This window comes from Aspergillus multicolor (assembly GCF_047715735.1).
Source record: "Aspergillus multicolor strain CBS 133.54 unplaced genomic scaffold BDW74scaffold_22, whole genome shotgun sequence".
Taxonomy (NCBI): domain Eukaryota; kingdom Fungi; phylum Ascomycota; class Eurotiomycetes; order Eurotiales; family Aspergillaceae; genus Aspergillus; species Aspergillus multicolor.
The window spans coordinates 425,298-440,541 of record NW_027395973.1 but is presented as its reverse complement, the minus strand read 5'-3'; the positions used below and the strand labels follow the sequence as shown (position 1 = coordinate 440,541).

The 15,244-nt window shown below is 50.3% G+C and overlaps 5 protein-coding genes across 5 annotated transcripts; 2 read left to right on the top strand and 3 right to left on the bottom strand.

The window, feature by feature from the left end:
- Positions 1 to 97: 97 nt before the first annotated feature.
- On the top strand, positions 98 to 4,744 carry BDW74DRAFT_157713 (RNA helicase aquarius). Its single transcript, XM_073725187.1, has 4 exons — positions 98 to 372; positions 427 to 527; positions 577 to 4,059; positions 4,112 to 4,744. Exons 1-4 carry the CDS (start codon positions 137 to 139, stop codon positions 4,558 to 4,560), a joined length of 4,269 nt encoding a protein of 1,422 aa, XP_073581565.1. The 5' UTR covers positions 98 to 136; the 3' UTR covers positions 4,561 to 4,744.
- Positions 4,745 to 4,814: 70 nt separating this feature from the next.
- Positions 4,815 to 8,347, bottom strand: BDW74DRAFT_157711 (AP-2 complex subunit alpha). Its single transcript, XM_073725186.1, has 4 exons — positions 7,443 to 8,347; positions 7,056 to 7,390; positions 5,082 to 7,006; positions 4,815 to 5,035 (listed from the first exon to the last, which is right to left on the bottom strand). The coding sequence occupies exons 1-4, from the start codon at positions 7,892 to 7,894 to the stop codon at positions 4,874 to 4,876; spliced, it is 2,874 nt and encodes a 957-aa protein (XP_073581564.1). The 5' UTR covers positions 7,895 to 8,347; the 3' UTR covers positions 4,815 to 4,873.
- A 143-nt stretch (positions 8,348 to 8,490) lies between these two features.
- On the bottom strand, positions 8,491 to 10,319 carry BDW74DRAFT_157710 (TFIIH/NER complex subunit TFB2). The gene is made up of 3 exons (XM_073725185.1): positions 10,115 to 10,319; positions 9,960 to 10,047; positions 8,491 to 9,900 (listed from the first exon to the last, which is right to left on the bottom strand). Exons 1-3 carry the CDS (start codon positions 10,233 to 10,235, stop codon positions 8,679 to 8,681), a joined length of 1,431 nt encoding a protein of 476 aa, XP_073581563.1. The 5' UTR covers positions 10,236 to 10,319; the 3' UTR covers positions 8,491 to 8,678.
- A 147-nt stretch (positions 10,320 to 10,466) lies between these two features.
- On the top strand, positions 10,467 to 11,848 carry BDW74DRAFT_157707 (PaaI family thioesterase). The gene is made up of 10 exons (XM_073725184.1): positions 10,467 to 10,522; positions 10,579 to 10,619; positions 10,688 to 10,700; positions 10,823 to 10,888; positions 10,986 to 11,028; positions 11,087 to 11,158; positions 11,221 to 11,267; positions 11,322 to 11,340; positions 11,414 to 11,492; positions 11,542 to 11,848. The coding sequence occupies exons 1-10, from the start codon at positions 10,496 to 10,498 to the stop codon at positions 11,609 to 11,611; spliced, it is 477 nt and encodes a 158-aa protein (XP_073581562.1). The 5' UTR covers positions 10,467 to 10,495; the 3' UTR covers positions 11,612 to 11,848.
- A 299-nt stretch (positions 11,849 to 12,147) lies between these two features.
- BDW74DRAFT_157702 (YggS family pyridoxal phosphate enzyme) lies at positions 12,148 to 13,510 on the bottom strand. Its single transcript, XM_073725183.1, has one exon. It carries the CDS (start codon positions 13,064 to 13,066, stop codon positions 12,248 to 12,250), a length of 819 nt encoding a protein of 272 aa, XP_073581561.1. The 5' UTR covers positions 13,067 to 13,510; the 3' UTR covers positions 12,148 to 12,247.
- Positions 13,511 to 15,244: the final 1,734 nt, after the last annotated feature.

The following is a 15,244-nucleotide window of genomic DNA, read 5'->3' as shown; positions in this document are numbered from 1 at the left end:
GATAACTGCGCTACCCGCGCGCCTACGGGAGGTAAAGCTTCCCCGAGGTCGGGCGCAGCAAACCACTTACGCAATTCCATATAACGGGGCCGCGCTAGGAGAGCTTTTGGCCGCTGGGCAATTCCAACAGTGAGGGATGGGTCTCCAGACACAGAATGCCATGGCGCCCGGCCTCGACTTCAGACCGACCGTGGAGGACTTCCGCGACGACAGCCCTTGGGTACGACTGGCCAAAACGCACTGGCTCGACGTTGCCAATGTCCGCAAGGTCAAGCATGATGTGATTAAGAAGGATATATGGGACCCTCTGGAAGCCGGGGGTTTCAACTTTCGTTCACTGCTTACTCTGGAGAATCTGAATATTCTCGAGAAGTAAGTGCAGCTTACGCCCGTCGGTCTGAGTTGGGATCGCTAATCTTCGAACAGATTTCTCTGGCCAACATACACGGAAGACGCCTCGAACTACCATGTCCTACTCATAGCATTGATTGTAAGCGTCAAGCAAAGAGAGCATCTGCCGATATGGGGTAATGAAACACCTACTTAAGTCTTAAGAACGTAGCTAACAGTTGCCAGAAATCTTCTCAGACCGGCCCGATGATTTCTCAAGCCTCTTCCACCGAATCCTTTCGATGAGTATCGATCAGTCGCTCCCCACACTCTCTCGCCTGTCCATAATGTCGTTCATGATTAGCGCCTTCCAATCACTCGAGAACGCTTTGATCCGAAAAGAATGCGCCCCCCTTGTTTCCATATCCATTTGGCATAACCTTCATAGTGAAGAGGCGAGAGAGCGCGTTCTCGCAAAAGCCCCCAACCTGAAAAAGACTTGGAGGGCGGCCCTGAAGCGCTACGACGCGGGAGACGAAGCGGCCAAGGCGAAAATGCGATTCGAGCGATCATGGTTGTACACCATGCTCTTAGACTTTTTACGGAGACTGAACGGAGTCGAAAAGGACCAGGCAGATAACTTGCGATATTGCGAGAGGTTCCTAGAGTTTTTAGTTGATCTAGAGAGCCAGCTGCCGACAAGACGATATGTCAACACACTGCTAAAAGACCTGCATCTCCTGCCTATCATGCGTCTGTCTCAGTTGTACCGCACAGGGGAGAATGCGCTTTTCCGCGACTTCTATAATCTTTTTAAGCATTTCACTGGATTCGCCATCAATGATTACACAGGAGAAGCACTGTCGTCTCAGGCAATGTACGATGCGCATTGCCATGATTTGGCTCAACTACAGAGGACCTCGATGAAACACTTCAAAGACAAACTGACGATCTTAGCTTTGTCGAACTACGGTTCCATTGAGCAGCGCACTGAACTCGAAGGGCAATTGAGCTCCCTAGAGGATGCAGAACTGCAGAGTCTATGCGCGCACTTAGGATTCCGCACCGGTTATCCCAAGCAAGCGAATGTCGAATCCAACCGTCAGCTATATATGGAGGTGCTCCTGTCATACCACGAAAAGATAACCTCATTCCAAGAAGCCGCTTCTAATCTCAGCGTCGTCCCTACAGAAGAGAGCCTGTACGATCCATCACTACTCCGAAATGAGACATACGACGGATCTAGGCCACTCGCTATCCCAAAGCTCAACCTTCAATATCTTAGTCTTGGTGATTTTCTATGGCGGTCGTTCCTGTTATACCGCGCGGAAGCTTTCTTTCAGATCCGCAAGGATATGGAATCGATTGTGAAGCGGATGCAACCTCGATCAAGTCACGATGGGAGAACTTTGACATTCGATGGTTTCTCCCGTATGGCTATTCCCATCTCAAAACCTGCTATCATCGAAGTTGCGCCGCCCAAGGTTGGATCCGCCAAACCCGCTTTTGTGCGGGCTGAAATTACCATTGAAGTTGGCAGATTGGCGGACCATGTCCGCATGGAATGGGATTCGCTTCGACCTGATGACGTTATCTTCCTCCTTGCCATCCAGCCTGGTAACGCAGGTAAATACGGATTGAGAGATCTCAATGACCCTCAGACACCGGGGATCCTACATGTCAGATCCGCAGATATTGTACAGGTCCTTGACGAAAACGGCCGACCGCTACGCGAGCCAGCATCGGGCCAGACAAATGGATATCGTTCTCGTCCTCGGGTTAGGAGGTTACTGGTCAATCTGGACCCGGCTGCTTTCAAAGCGGACAGGAATCGTATTTCACAAGGGAAACCTGATATTTATCCACTTATCAACGTCGTTGCAAGAAGGAGGGGGAGGGAGAACAACTTCAAGACTATTCTCGAAACTATGCAAAGGCTCATCGTGTCTGATATCACCTTGCCGCCATGGATTCAAGATATTTTCCTTGGTTATGGGGATCCAGCCGGGGCCCGCTACACTGAACTGCCCAATCGGCTCAAATCGGTGGACTTCAGGGACACTTTTCTGGATTGGCAGCATTTGATTGAGAGCTTCCCAGGCTTGACGATAGAACCTACTGGAGATGCTACATCAAGTTTCCAGCCACCGTACGCACTTGAATATATGGAAGAATCCATACAGCCACCTACGTCGGGCACGTCGAAGAAACGACGGAGGGATCAGCCTACGGAAGGACGACCAGGGCCCAAGTATCTCCGCGTCTCGACGTACAAGCCACCAAACCCGGGTCCATATCCGGTAGATGCTCCAAAGCTCAATGCTGTTCGCTTCACGCCGGCTCAGATTGAAGCGATTGCATCCGGAACGCAGCCCGGTCTCACCGTTATTGTCGGACCCCCTGGTACTGGAAAGACTGATGTGGCAACCCAGATCATCAACAATATCTATCATAACTTTCCAACCGAGCGCACACTGCTTATCGCACACAGCAACCAAGCTCTGAATCAGTTGTTTCAGAAAATCGTTGCTCTAGACATCGATGAACGGCATCTGTTGCGACTCGGTCATGGTGAGGAAGAACTAGAAACCGAAACCAGCTATAGCAAGTATGGTCGCGTCGAGTCTTTCCTCGACAACCGGAATCATTTTCTCGCAGAGGTCACTCGCTTGGCAGCTTCGATTGGAGCGCAAGGTGCTCATGGAAACTCTTGTGAGACTGCTGGCTATTTCAATACGGTCTACATCAAACCTGCTTGGGCGAAGTATTGGGAGGTTGCCAGGGATGAGAACAGATCAACAGAAGATATAATCGCGGCGTTCCCGTTCCATGAATACTTCTCTAATGCACCAGGGCCCATCTTCAATCCCTCTGCCTCGAAGGAGACGGTGATTGATGTGGCAGAGGGCTGTCAGCGCCACATCAACAAGATTTTCTCTGAATTAGAAGACATTCGCCCGTTCGAGATCTTGCGACAACCGAAGGACAAAGCCAATTATCTTCTTGTCAAAGAGGCTAGAATAATAGCAATGACAAGTACACATGCGGCTATGCGTCGTCAGGAGATCGCGGCTCTTGGATTCCACTATGATAATGTTGTTATGGAAGAGGCTGCGCAGATTACAGAGGTTGAAAGCTTTATCCCGGCAGCTCTACAGAATATGAAGGAGGGCCAGCTCCCTCTGAAACGAATTGTTCTTTGCGGAGACCATCTTCAAAACTCACCTATCATTCAAAACATGGCCTTCCGTCAGTATGCTCACTTTGAGCAAAGTCTTTTCCTTCGTCTAGTCCGGTTAGGGGTCCCGGCTATCACGCTCGACCAGCAAGGGCGTGCTAGACCAAGTATTGCGGAACTTTTCCGCTGGCGTTATCAGAACCTTGGGAACCTGCCCGCTGTTGAACAGGCGCCGGAGTTCAAACAGGCCAATGCTGGGTTCCAGTTTGAGTACCAGTTCATCAATGTGCCGGACTACCAAGGCACAGGGGAACGAGAGCCGACTCCTCACTTCATTCAAAATCTTGGAGAAGCAGAGTATGCTGTAGCCATCTTCCAGTATATGCGACTTCTCGGCTACCCCGCATCGAAGATTTCCATCCTCGCTACCTATGCAGGCCAAACGGCGCTCATCAAGGATGTATTGAATCATCGGTGTGCCAAGAACACTTTGTTTGGGATGCCTAAGATCGTCACCACGGTAGACAGATACCAGGGCGAGCAAAACGACTGTAAGTTTCACCTCTACATTGTCAGGTTCATGGGACTAACCAATTTCTGCAGATGTTATCCTCTCCCTCACGCGGACTCGCACAGTTGGGTACCTTCGTGATGTACGTCGCCTTACCGTGGCGCTATCTCGTGCCCGACTTGGCCTGTATATTCTCGGCCGCCGCGAGGTTTTCGAATCATGTTACGAGCTCAAACCCGCGTTCGACCTACTGTTGCAGCGTCCAGACAAACTCATGCTCGCCCCTGGGGAGATGTTCCCAACTACCCGGACACTGGACGATGAAATCCAGGGCACCCCTATGGAAGGTGTAGAGCATCTTGGACAGTATGTGTTCGAGATAACACAGGCCAAGATCAAGGCTCTGGGCGGACAAGAGGGGATTATCGATGAGACGATGCCGGACGAAGAGGGAGACCTTATTGAAGACGGAGACGAGGAAATGCTTGGAGCTGGTGAAGAAGGCGAGGAAGATCCGCTGCATGAACATGTATACACCTGATTATGAAATAAAAAGCGTGGTGTCAAGGTTAGGGAGTATTGAGAACTGGAGGCTCAGCTTGGATATATCTTCAATCACAAATCACATCTACTTTGAATAGCGCCTATCTAGTACAGAGAGGTACTAACATTATGTTCTTGTTTTATTTACTTTGCATGTCCAAAGGCTCTGGACCATGGCCCATTTATAGTAGTTCCTAAATAATGAACATTGGTTGATTCAATGTATTGCTTATAATGGATATTCCGACTGATGGATCTTCTTATATGCAGGCCATAGGGTGTAGTGTATTATGTGCAGTAATAATAAAGTATTAATAACCAGAGGTGAAGTCGTCGCCAACGTCAAGCCCCCTCGGCTTCTCACGAATATAGCTCCTGTCCGGCAACGTTCCCTGCGATAGCCTCTCCTCCATCTGCCGCGCCAGCGCTTGAGGGATCCCTTCCTGTGTGGCTCGAATCGTGACTCGGTACATCTAGTCTTGTCAGCATGAGTCCAATCTAGTTCATCGAGTAGCTTACCTTCCGCTCATAGTTGGGCTCTAATCGGAGAAGACAACCGGTCTTTCCTTGTGCGGAGTGATACACAGCACAGCCCACGATGTTAGCAGGGATCGGATCAACACCACTCAGTAGCTTCCAGCCGAATTGTTCCACAAGCCGCTTTGTGAAGCCCTCGCTGATGCTCCCTGCCTTCGGCGCAAGCCCGAACGTGTGCTGCGCCTCTAGTGGACCACCACCAATCTGTCGCCAACGCTTGAAAAACTCTTCCGCCGTGAGACTTGAGGACTCCAGATATCGGTGCATCAAAATCGGAAGTTGCAATGTGTAAGCCTGCAGTGCACCAGCAAGGTAGGAAATACGGATTGTAGGCGCACTGGAGAATGGTCCTTTGGCCTCGAAGAAAAGGGTTTGCTGGGTTTGACCGGCAGCCGGAACCGAAGGCTCCGGAAGGCTCTTTGAATCGATCCTGAGATGGGGTGCGGATGGGTTGTCCACGGTCGTGGTCAATGACCCGATGGGGAAAGAGGATCTATTGCTTATGTAGAGCTTCAGCACACCCAAGTGACCGCGGAATTCAGACCGCAGGCCAACTTGGATTTGCAGGTCCTCGAACAGCACGCCTTCATCCGAGAAGTACAGCTTGTTATATCCAATATCCCAGTCTGGAGATAAGTTCGCTGCGCTAGCCATGTTCGTTGGGGGCGGCGGTGGCGTCGACGCACTCAGGTCTAGTCCGGCCAAATCCCCTGACGCGCTGGCAGAGGCAGTAGCCCCGTTGGCCCCCGTAGGTGTGCCGTTGACAATCGTAGTGAACGATCGCTTCAAACCTGTGTTTTGTGCCATCAATATTTCCGCTCCGTCTGTGTTGGCGTCCTTGCCCCCGACAACCCAGGTCTTCTTATCAGTCGTGCCGGCCGTTTTCTGGTGGAGACGGGACAAGAGGATAGAGGCTCTCTCAGAGAATGGAGGCATTTCATCACAAACTGTTCGCAAAAGATCGTCAGTTGGCAGTGTCGCCAGAGACAGGTATTCGAATGCACGTTGCTGTAATTCCGGGTCTGGTGAGTGGCTGTAAAGTCGGAAGATGTGAAGGAGTTGCGGCTTGATTTCCGGGAAGAGATTGACAAACTTGACAAAAGACGACAGAATCATGGCGCGCGTGTTATCGGTACTCGCCATCATTTTGGCTTGCAGGGCGAGGAATTGTTCTATCGGGCTTGATCCCTGGTTGTCGGCCACCAAATGACCAAACTCTCCAAGAACATAGCAACCAATCTTGACCAGACTCTCGTGACAGTCGCTTTTCAGATATGTGAGTAGTGTCTGAGCAGCATATGCCTGCAGTTCCTCGTTGTTCGTCACGATCTGAATCACTCGCTGCCAGACTTCATCGTTGACATGGTCACCAGCAAGTGACAAGAGTTTTAATGTAACATCGATATACCACTGGGCGTCAGTAGCATAGCGTTCGGTAATGATAGCAATTTTCAGCACCATCTCCTCCCGTATAGCATAATCCGCAGATTGGAGATATCGCATCAATTCGTTCACGATGGGTGCCGCATTTGTAATATCGCACATTGAATAGACCAAGTCGAGACCTTTTCGCCGCACGCTAATATCTCTATCTCGAAGCGAGCCCAGGATAATGTTTTGATGCTTTTTGATAGGATCGAGAGTTTCGGCCCTGGCCGCAAAGTGCGTCATGGCCTCTAACCCGAGATAGCGCACATTTGTCTCGCGTGATTGGATGTATTTCCCAAGACGTGAGGAGATTTGCATCATTAGGGTATGTTCTGTGTCAAGGTGGATAAGGAGATTGATTGCTTCGAAGAGCACCGCATTCTGAGCATTGTTCTGCTGCACATTCTTTGGTGTGTCCATCGCGATCTGCATTATTTGTTGAAGTGACTCGCGGATAATATCACGAACATGACTATCGGCTGTATTCCATTAGCTCTCATCAACAGAAAGCGAAAGGACGCAATATACCTGAAGGAGGGTAGTACTGTAATAAGCGTAACAGTTTGACCTGGAGCCATGGACAGGGAACTCGATAGTACAGATAGTCCGGCGCAATGTCATTGTCGACGACAATTCTCTTTAACCGTTGAGCAGCCTTGACGTAGCTTCCCCGATATTCGTCAGGCCTATCCTGTGCCAGGGCCATAACCAACGATGTCACTGACAGGGTAACGCCCATGTCTGGATCATCCATCAATGATATTATGCGCTCCGCCCATTGGTTCTGCACGATACTGGGGTATTTTCGATATAAGCGAAGGAGGGTCAGAGCGGCCTTCTTCTTCACAAACGCTTTAGAGGTACTGCAAAAACATTCAGCGACAGTTCAGATGTGACCATACCAAGGCAACTCACGGCGAAATCAGCAGCCGATGAACATCGGTCGAGAGCGCTTCACCCATCTCCCTACTTCCAACGTTGGCAACCGCATGTAAAGCCAGACAGTTGTTCAATTCGTGTTGATCCAGCAAGTCCTTCCTAATACTGTTGACGACAAGATGCAGCAGCTCATGCTCTTCATGTAGAAACAACGTCACTGCCAGGTATCCAATCTGCTTCTCGGAATATTTGTTGGAGGAGATCAAGTTGACAGCCTCCAGATGACCAAAGTCGACATCGTACCCCTGGATGTAGACATAGAGCAACTTGCAGACGTATTTCTTCTTCTGGTACCCGTCGAGACTTCCCGACTTGAACTTCTGTCGGATATTCGCCAATTCCTTGTTCACCCGCTTCTCCTCCAGCTCGCGCGCTCTTGCATTTCGCAAGTCCGCAATGAACTGAACCAGACCGCGCATAGAAGACATGGTGACTGCGTGTTGTCCTCGACTTTGTACGGTAAGACGAGCAGTGGGGCCGAGATACGGTAAGGAGTGACTGGCTTTTGCGAGAATCCGAAAGGCGTAGTGTAATCGGAATTGAGGGGTGCAGCTGTCTTCGCAATCGTCTTTGGGTGCTCACACCGTGGCAGGGTGTACGCTGAGTAGCAGTATTTCATAGGACCATATCCTGTCGTCCGTTTTGTCCGTTCGTTTTCGAGGATGTTCCAGGGATTTATGCCGCATAGATCATGGCGCAAAGTTAAAAAGACAGAAAGAGAGCGTGTCTTCGGCGCTGGCCAGGAGCTAGCGCAACACAGCGCAGGGTTGGCCGGCGTCAGAGGAGTAGCTCAAGAACCGGTCTTAGAATGATTGAAATGGAGCACTGGAGAGAAGCACCGGAATCAAAGTAAGAGAATTGTGAGGCCCGGAAAGTCAAGCATTCCGTGGAGGGCGGCTGCAGCTGTTAAGGAGCGCCTCCCGTTTCTGGCTGCCAAGCCACTGCAGGGCCGATCCGGCGGAGGAGATCCGGATCATTGTTGATACGCTGTGGCGGTGCATCAATATGTCGGTGGGCTACTCCGTAGATATTAGACTTCATGTGTGATGATTCTCATCAACCTAGGTAAATCTGTAATATACATTTTCGCAAGCCCTGAACCCTCTCCCAAGTCATGAACCCCAAAAACGCCCAACCGCAGTCATGCATGAACAAAAATAGGCATATGGTATCAACTAACTGCATCACCACGTTATAGTCTGATCAATTGTTCTATTTCCTACTTCGTAGGAAAGCGGCGACCTGTTCATGTCGCGTCACAAAGAACATTCTTTTGCGGTCTGACTTCCATATCAAAACGCCGATTTCCTCAGCATAACGACATGGAGCCTCGTACTCGGCCAGGCTTACAAAATCCTTGAATAAGAAGCCAGCCGTAGCTTTGACACGGTCACGCTCCAGCTGCCAAAGACGGATCTGATCAACAACTGTTGGTGGAAGAACCGAGGGCGGGATTCCAGCCTGATTGGAAGTGGACTTGGCCACATTGTGTTTGCGCATTTGCGGGTGTGCGTGGGTAGCAAGGTACGAGATGATTTGGTCGGCTGTAATACCCATTTCAATCGCGCGACGGATCGACTGCCTAGTCACCTTACCCGTGATCAAGTTAGGAAACCGGTACTTTAGTGTCGTGAATAGTGCAATAAGAGAAATTTGAAGCGGCGAGGAGGTGTATGCGTAGAGTCGATAATTCGTCTCAATGATGATAAAGCCGGAGCCGGGTTGATTATCCCCACCGCCGGAATCAGAGTTCGCACCAGAAATGGGATTGCTGAGAGCGCTCGAATCAGACGTTAGGGTAGTCGCCAGGCGGGTAGGGTAGAAATGGGTCGCTTCAGGAGAGTCCTGGTATACGATGCCAAAGTCCGCCAAGTCGGTCAGTGTGCGGAGTTGGTTCGATGTCAGGTGTTTCTTTTCGTAGGATTTGCCCAATTCCAAACTGCTGAGGAGGAATATGAAGGAAAGCACTTCAACACTATCCATCCCGATAGCCTCAGCGCTGTGAACGTAGAGAATCAAGATATGCCAGACCTGCGTGCCCACATCCTGAAGGACAAAAGCGAACCCGTCCTGAGTAATTTCAACGCGGCGGTCCCGGATTTCTACCAAATGTCCAGCCTGCAAAAGTTGCTTCACGCCTTTGCTCAGGTTCACATCGCGTTGAATCCCAAGCCCACTGGTTCCAACCATGTATCCGAGAACACCCTCCCATTGTCGCCGCGCATAATCATCAAGATCATGAATAGGGACAGTCTGATCGTCTGGTATCTGGTGGAGCACACCGAAGGACTGGGTTTGTTCGGCACCTGTGAGAGCTTGCCTAAGAGAAGCGGCGAACGGATCGGTGACCATATAAGCGCGGACGTTGCCAGCGGTGGTTGTATTTGAGAGAATATGTAATCTCCCTAGAATTGAGAGCGCACTGTCCCGTTCCCTAAATAAAAATGACATATTAGTGCGCCGATAACTGCAGCTATGCTCGACAGCGCTCACCTCAAACTCTCGGATTTGACCCAAATCTCCAAGTCCGCCGCAGGAAGCGGGTCCTTCAGATAGAGAAGGGCCATCACGAAGCATTTTGCTATCGTCGTACATGGAAAGTTAACCGAGATCGAAGTGAGATCGCCGACCACAACATAACTACATACCCAGGTCAGGCAGCATGCGCCTGAAGATAGCTAGAGCGGTGGATGGCTGCTGGTAGAGCTTGAAGAAGACCGTCCCGGGGAGGCTCTCCAGGTAATCGAACGGTCGGGAGGCGGCCGCCATCTTGCCTTCGGAAGCAAAAGTGCCCTATCACCTCTGGAGCATGATGCGGCCGGCAAGGAGGGAAAGACAGCGTCGGTGAGAGAGAGCTGGTTGAAGGAGAATAAAAGAGCAGCTAAACGAGGCAGCACATACCTAGAACGGCTCCGGCGACCCGAACGGCCAAAAGCGCAGTCCGCGGCGATGATCTCACGGCGCTGCTCCGCTATACTTCCTTTCCACGTACAGCTTATATCAACATTGGTCAATTGATCTAGCCCAGAATGACTGCTTTGCGCTTCGTTAGATCTGTAAGTTTCTTTACTTTAGCACTCTCCCTAGCAGAGCCCCCTAACAATAGAATCAGGTTTGGGAGTCCTTCCGGGCCACTTCGGGGCTGGAGCCTCGGTAAGTAGTAGTGAAGCTCAGCGCCAAAGCCAGCAACCACTAAGCGCAGATTTTCCGTGAGCTCACAGGCTACTGGACAATGTAAGCTCACTTGGTAATGGGTACCTGGCTCTGACATTTTGGCCATTGGTCACTCCAATCTATCTTGCCTCTTCTGAGCGTCGGTTATAAACTATCGGAATGACTGATCAGTATCTCTCCAGCTCCGGGTAACCGCTGCGAAGCCAGGAACCGTGAACTTCGAACTTGATATCGAGAAGCATCATACTGTAAGCATCTCACTGTCAATATATTTCAAATACATAGGCGCTGCATCCACAATCACAACCCTCTCACTCATTAACACTGAGATCTGATGTTTCATAGAACCGCCTGAGTATCCTCCATGGTGGTACCATTGCCTCTATGGGTAAGCAACACATACATGATCATTAGTATCACGAGGCTCATGATTCATGCCTCTCAAGTCGATCTTGGTGGTTCTTTAGCGGTTGCATCACGTGGACTATATGCTACTGGGGTATCAACGGATCTAAATGGTATGCGAGAACCTTCATATGCGGACCATGGTCGGTTTACCCGTGTGTCTAACCATTTTCAGTGACATATCTCGGCTCTGGTGGCAAGGTGGGAGACAAGATTCTAGCGGTACGTCTCGCTCCTCGCATAGCATTCATTGAACTAAGGCTAATTCCGGCACAGGAAGTGACGTGTGATAAGTGTATGTTCTGCCTCAACCACATGCCAAAGGATCTCTTCCATTATGAGATAGGGCTCTCTAATCAGCTTCGCAGTTGGTAAAACTCTCGCATACACCAACATTAGGTTCATGAACTCCAAAGGCGATGTCTTTGCTCGAGGAAGTCACACCAAGTATGTAGAGCCCAGACATTAATTCAGGACAGCCCTAACCCACCCACAGATACGTCGCGCTTGCCTGGAAGGACCCTCAGAATATTGTCGAGGAGTTGAATGAGCGCAAATCGTCGTAAGTGCGTGGAAGTAGGGTGCATGAAAGTGCTGCTCCTTTAGACAGCCGCGAAGGGTGCCTGGCCAACATATTTGATAGATTACTGGTAGACTAGAGGAAGTTCATATGTCCGGAACTCCAAGTGCTTCGTTTTCATATGGTTTTGTTCCTTTAAATATTAGCGGTGTGGCTGGAGTTGGTACGTTACTAAACAATATATACTTGCAACAACCCACCTATTGTGGTGAGTGTGTTAGAATGATCCTGAGGTTCTTCTCATTTTGATCTGGACCATTGAAGATCTCAACATGTGTCAGCATGTTTGTTAGACCATAAAGCCTATCAGTTATAGACCTGTCCTTATATTCCAACAGAATGCAGATGGCTTGGTTGGACCGTTGACATTCCAACGGTACAAGAAACGCACCGGAGCCCGTGAGCTTTACTTGCCGTACCCAAATTAGCTAGACGTCTAGTGACAAGAGAGTACTAAGTATATAAAGGACCCAGGACTAATCGCTCGTAGACTATCAATGTACACGACCTTCAACCTTGCTGTTGTCACAGTTTTGATCTTTAATTATTGATATGATCTAGTGTAATTTGTATGTAATGATATAGTATAGAGTACACAGGGATAACTTCCCAGAATCACAACTTAGAGGACTGTAGCCTGGTCCTTGGGCGGCCTATCCCCGAAAATCGTCGTCCCAACCCGTACCTCGTCCGTACCCTGTAGAATAGCGCCCTCGAAATCCGAACTCATCCCCATCGACAACTCCAACTGCGCCTCACCCTCCAACCCAAGCTCCTTATTCACCCGACCCCTCACCTCCTTCAAGCAAAGAAAGTCCTCATTCTCATTCTCCGGCGTCGTCGCCTTCGACCTCGCAATCGCCCCAATCGTCATCAACCCCTGCAGCCTCAAGCGCGGACACTGAGTCACAATAAACCGGCACAACGCCACGACTTCCTCACCAGGCTCTACCCCACTCTTACTCTCCTCGCCAGACGTGTTAACCTGCACAAACACCCTCAGCTTCTCCTGCCCGCCGACCTCAGGTTTCCGCTCGCTCCACCCCTTATCCAGCAGCGACGCCTTCTTCTCGCTATCCACGCTCTCGACCGCCCAGAGCGCGCGCGTGTCCCGCGCCAGCGCCTTGCACTTGTTGCTTTGCAGCCCGCCGATCATGTGCCATTTGATTGTGAGCGGGAGGAGCCGCGACTTGGCTAGGAGCTCATCTGTGTAGTTTTCGCCGAAGTGGACCTGACCGGCTGGGGAGTCGTGGAGCGCGAGGATGTCGGAGGCGGGCTTGAGCTTTGAGACGGCGACGAGGCGGGGTGGGGTTGGGAGGGAGGCTTTGGTTGTTGCGGAGGTGATGCGGGATGTTACGGCGGCGAGGTTTGCGAGGAGGGTTGTTGTTCGAGCTGCGGAGGGGGGCATTATGATGGGTTGATCGGGGGATTGGGACGTCATGCCGTTGTTAGAGTTTGGGAGTATGGCAGTATGCTGATCGGGTATGGTGAAATGCGTGGAATTGGCTGTCTGGATAATTATTGGGTAGAACTGGCGGGGTGGTGAGGGGAATTTGGAATTTGGAGATTGCTGTTGGCGGTGAGGCCCAGACTGCGAGGCTGTTGGAGGCCCATAGGGTTGATTATGGCAAGTCTAATGGAATACTTAGTATATACAGTGCGATATTGGCAGAGAGCATCTTGACGCAAACTTATGAGCAAGTATAGACAGATTTCATATTAAGCTTCGAGAATATGCTGTAGAAAGACAGTCGAGGGGGTGACAAGCCACGTGATCAAGATGATCAGTCCATGGTCTTAGCCTAATACAGCTAGCGCATCAGATCCAATCCGGAGGAACAGGGCTCGACCCGCAGGGCTCCATCATCGATCAGCATCTAGCGACGAGGCATCGACATCATATTACCCCGTCCTACCGTCGAACCAGTGACATGATGGCCTGAACCATGATGTCTTCATTGGATGATGCCATCGCCAAGCTCCGCCCAATCCTTGTGGGTTAGAACGCATACGCAAGCTGATTATGTGGTGGGCGAACATCATGTTCATCAGTCTAAAAGGCTTGGACTTTGTCGGCCAGACGGACTCGAGACCCCATTATCCTTTCAGCTCTCCTCAGCTGACAGATCTGCCAAGTCTTTCTTCAAGTTCCGTAAGTTCCGTACAAACGCCGATTACAAAGTAAAGGGCGCCAACTGAAACCGCTGCGCCCAAAATAAAAGCCCAGCAGGCCATTCATTGACGGGCGTGACGGCGCCTAGAGAAACGCAGTTCTGGGCAGCGATAAGAATGAGTTGCGACCCTGGCCAGACCGCTATGGATTGGATTTTCAATGACCGGTTGATCGTTGTAGTAGTAGTGGTTCTTTGACGCTCCACTACAGCGCTTCTCTGTGCTCACTGCTGACGTCAAATACCCTCCTTGGGCTTATATCTATCGTCTTTCTCCTCTGCTTTGCAATAGAATACCTATATATCCCAGTCCATTGTGGTTCTGTCCTTGCCCTACTTACCTTCTACCTCCTCTTCTCCGGGCTTATCTACTCATCATCGACTTCCTTCGCTTGGTACCAATCTATCTATCACTTACTCTTCACCCGCATACCCCTCACTTGGGAATCTCCGCCCTCGTTCTTATACCGTGAACTCGCCCTGGAGGCAGATCAGCCCCGATCTATACGAACGACCTAGCCAATAGGCTCGGCAAACAAGAACACACCATATTGCTTCGCATATCACTCTCTGCACCTTGATTTGGATTGCAAATAACCTCATTCTGGCCCTAAACCACTACTGAAGGGTTCAACTACATCATCCCCCGGAATCCAGCGGGTCGCCCACGATCGCCCACGATCGCCAACAACGTCAGCGGCGCCCGAAAAAAAAAGAAAAGAAAAGAAAAGAGAACAAAATGTGCCGACAGCTCCTTACCGTCTACAACTGGTGCCAATGCGAAGAAGATGCTGGCCATCAAGTTTGCAGCACTGGGCCCTGCCCTGGCACTGGCGTTGTTGAGTCAGTAACCATGCACTGCTTTTGTGCGAGGCACGCGACGTCCAAATTTATTACAACCAAGAAGCATGAAAAAAAGAGCAAGAAACACGAAAGGAAATTGAGCCGCACTTCGCTGTCTTCCGTTGGTAGTTCTAGATCAGGGTCCTCGTACTCGAGTGGCAGTAGTCTGGATCAGGAGAAACCTATGACGACAACGCGCGGGAGGTGGTACAGCTGGAGGCGGTTCTCGGGGATATTTTAGGCTGATCTGCTCTGACCTTATGATAACGACATCTCTGCATCTAAGGTTGTTGGAGTTTGGGTCTTTTTGACGGCGTTATGGGTCTAGGTCTGTTATTCGGAGTTTTTACGGGCGGACACATTTGTTATGAATATGACTGTCACGATTATTGCTAGATGTTCCATAACCAACCCATGAATGTTACTTTTCACTGTAATCTCTGCACCTCTGCCTATACACAGGAACTACCTGTCTAAGTATCCATGATATAAGCAATATATCTTGGACCATGTCCATAACATAAGGGGCTCAAAACCTATGACTACGGTGTGTAAAGCAACTGCTATGATTAGACCATACTCCGAAGCCCATGACCATGTCGGGT

Bases quoted from the DNA above. Each gene is read 5' to 3' on its own strand.
- BDW74DRAFT_157713 (XM_073725187.1), top strand. From the start codon at position 137: ATGGGTCTCCAGACACAGAATGCCATGGCGCCCGGCCTCGACTTCAGA. The intron at 373-426 runs GTAAGTGCAGCT...ATCTTCGAACAG, and splicing joins AATCTGAATATTCTCGAGAA to ATTTCTCTGGCCAACATACA. The intron at 528-576 runs GTAATGAAACAC...AACAGTTGCCAG, and splicing joins AGAGCATCTGCCGATATGGG to AAATCTTCTCAGACCGGCCC.
- BDW74DRAFT_157707 (XM_073725184.1), top strand. From the start codon at position 10,496: ATGACTGCTTTGCGCTTCGTTAGATCT. The intron at 10,523-10,578 runs GTAAGTTTCTTT...CAATAGAATCAG, and splicing joins CTTTGCGCTTCGTTAGATCT to GTTTGGGAGTCCTTCCGGGC. The intron at 11,159-11,220 runs GTATGCGAGAAC...AACCATTTTCAG, and splicing joins GGTATCAACGGATCTAAATG to TGACATATCTCGGCTCTGGT.
- BDW74DRAFT_157710 (XM_073725185.1), bottom strand. From the start codon at position 10,235: ATGGCGGCCGCCTCCCGACCGTTCGATTACCTGGAGAGCCTCCCCGGG. The intron at 10,048-10,114 runs GTATGTAGTTAT...GTACGACGATAG, and splicing joins GCGCATGCTGCCTGACCTGG to CAAAATGCTTCGTGATGGCC. The intron at 9,901-9,959 runs GTGAGCGCTGTC...ATTTTTATTTAG, and splicing joins GTCAAATCCGAGAGTTTGAG to GGAACGGGACAGTGCGCTCT.
- BDW74DRAFT_157711 (XM_073725186.1), bottom strand. From the start codon at position 7,894: ATGTCTTCTATGCGCGGTCTGGTTCAGTTCATTGCGGACTTGCGAAAT. The intron at 7,391-7,442 runs GTGAGTTGCCTT...ATGTTTTTGCAG, and splicing joins CATCGGCTGCTGATTTCGCC to TACCTCTAAAGCGTTTGTGA. The intron at 7,007-7,055 runs GTATATTGCGTC...AATGGAATACAG, and splicing joins ACAGTACTACCCTCCTTCAG to CCGATAGTCATGTTCGTGAT.
- BDW74DRAFT_157702 (XM_073725183.1), bottom strand. From the start codon at position 13,066: ATGACGTCCCAATCCCCCGATCAACCCATCATAATGCCCCCCTCCGCA.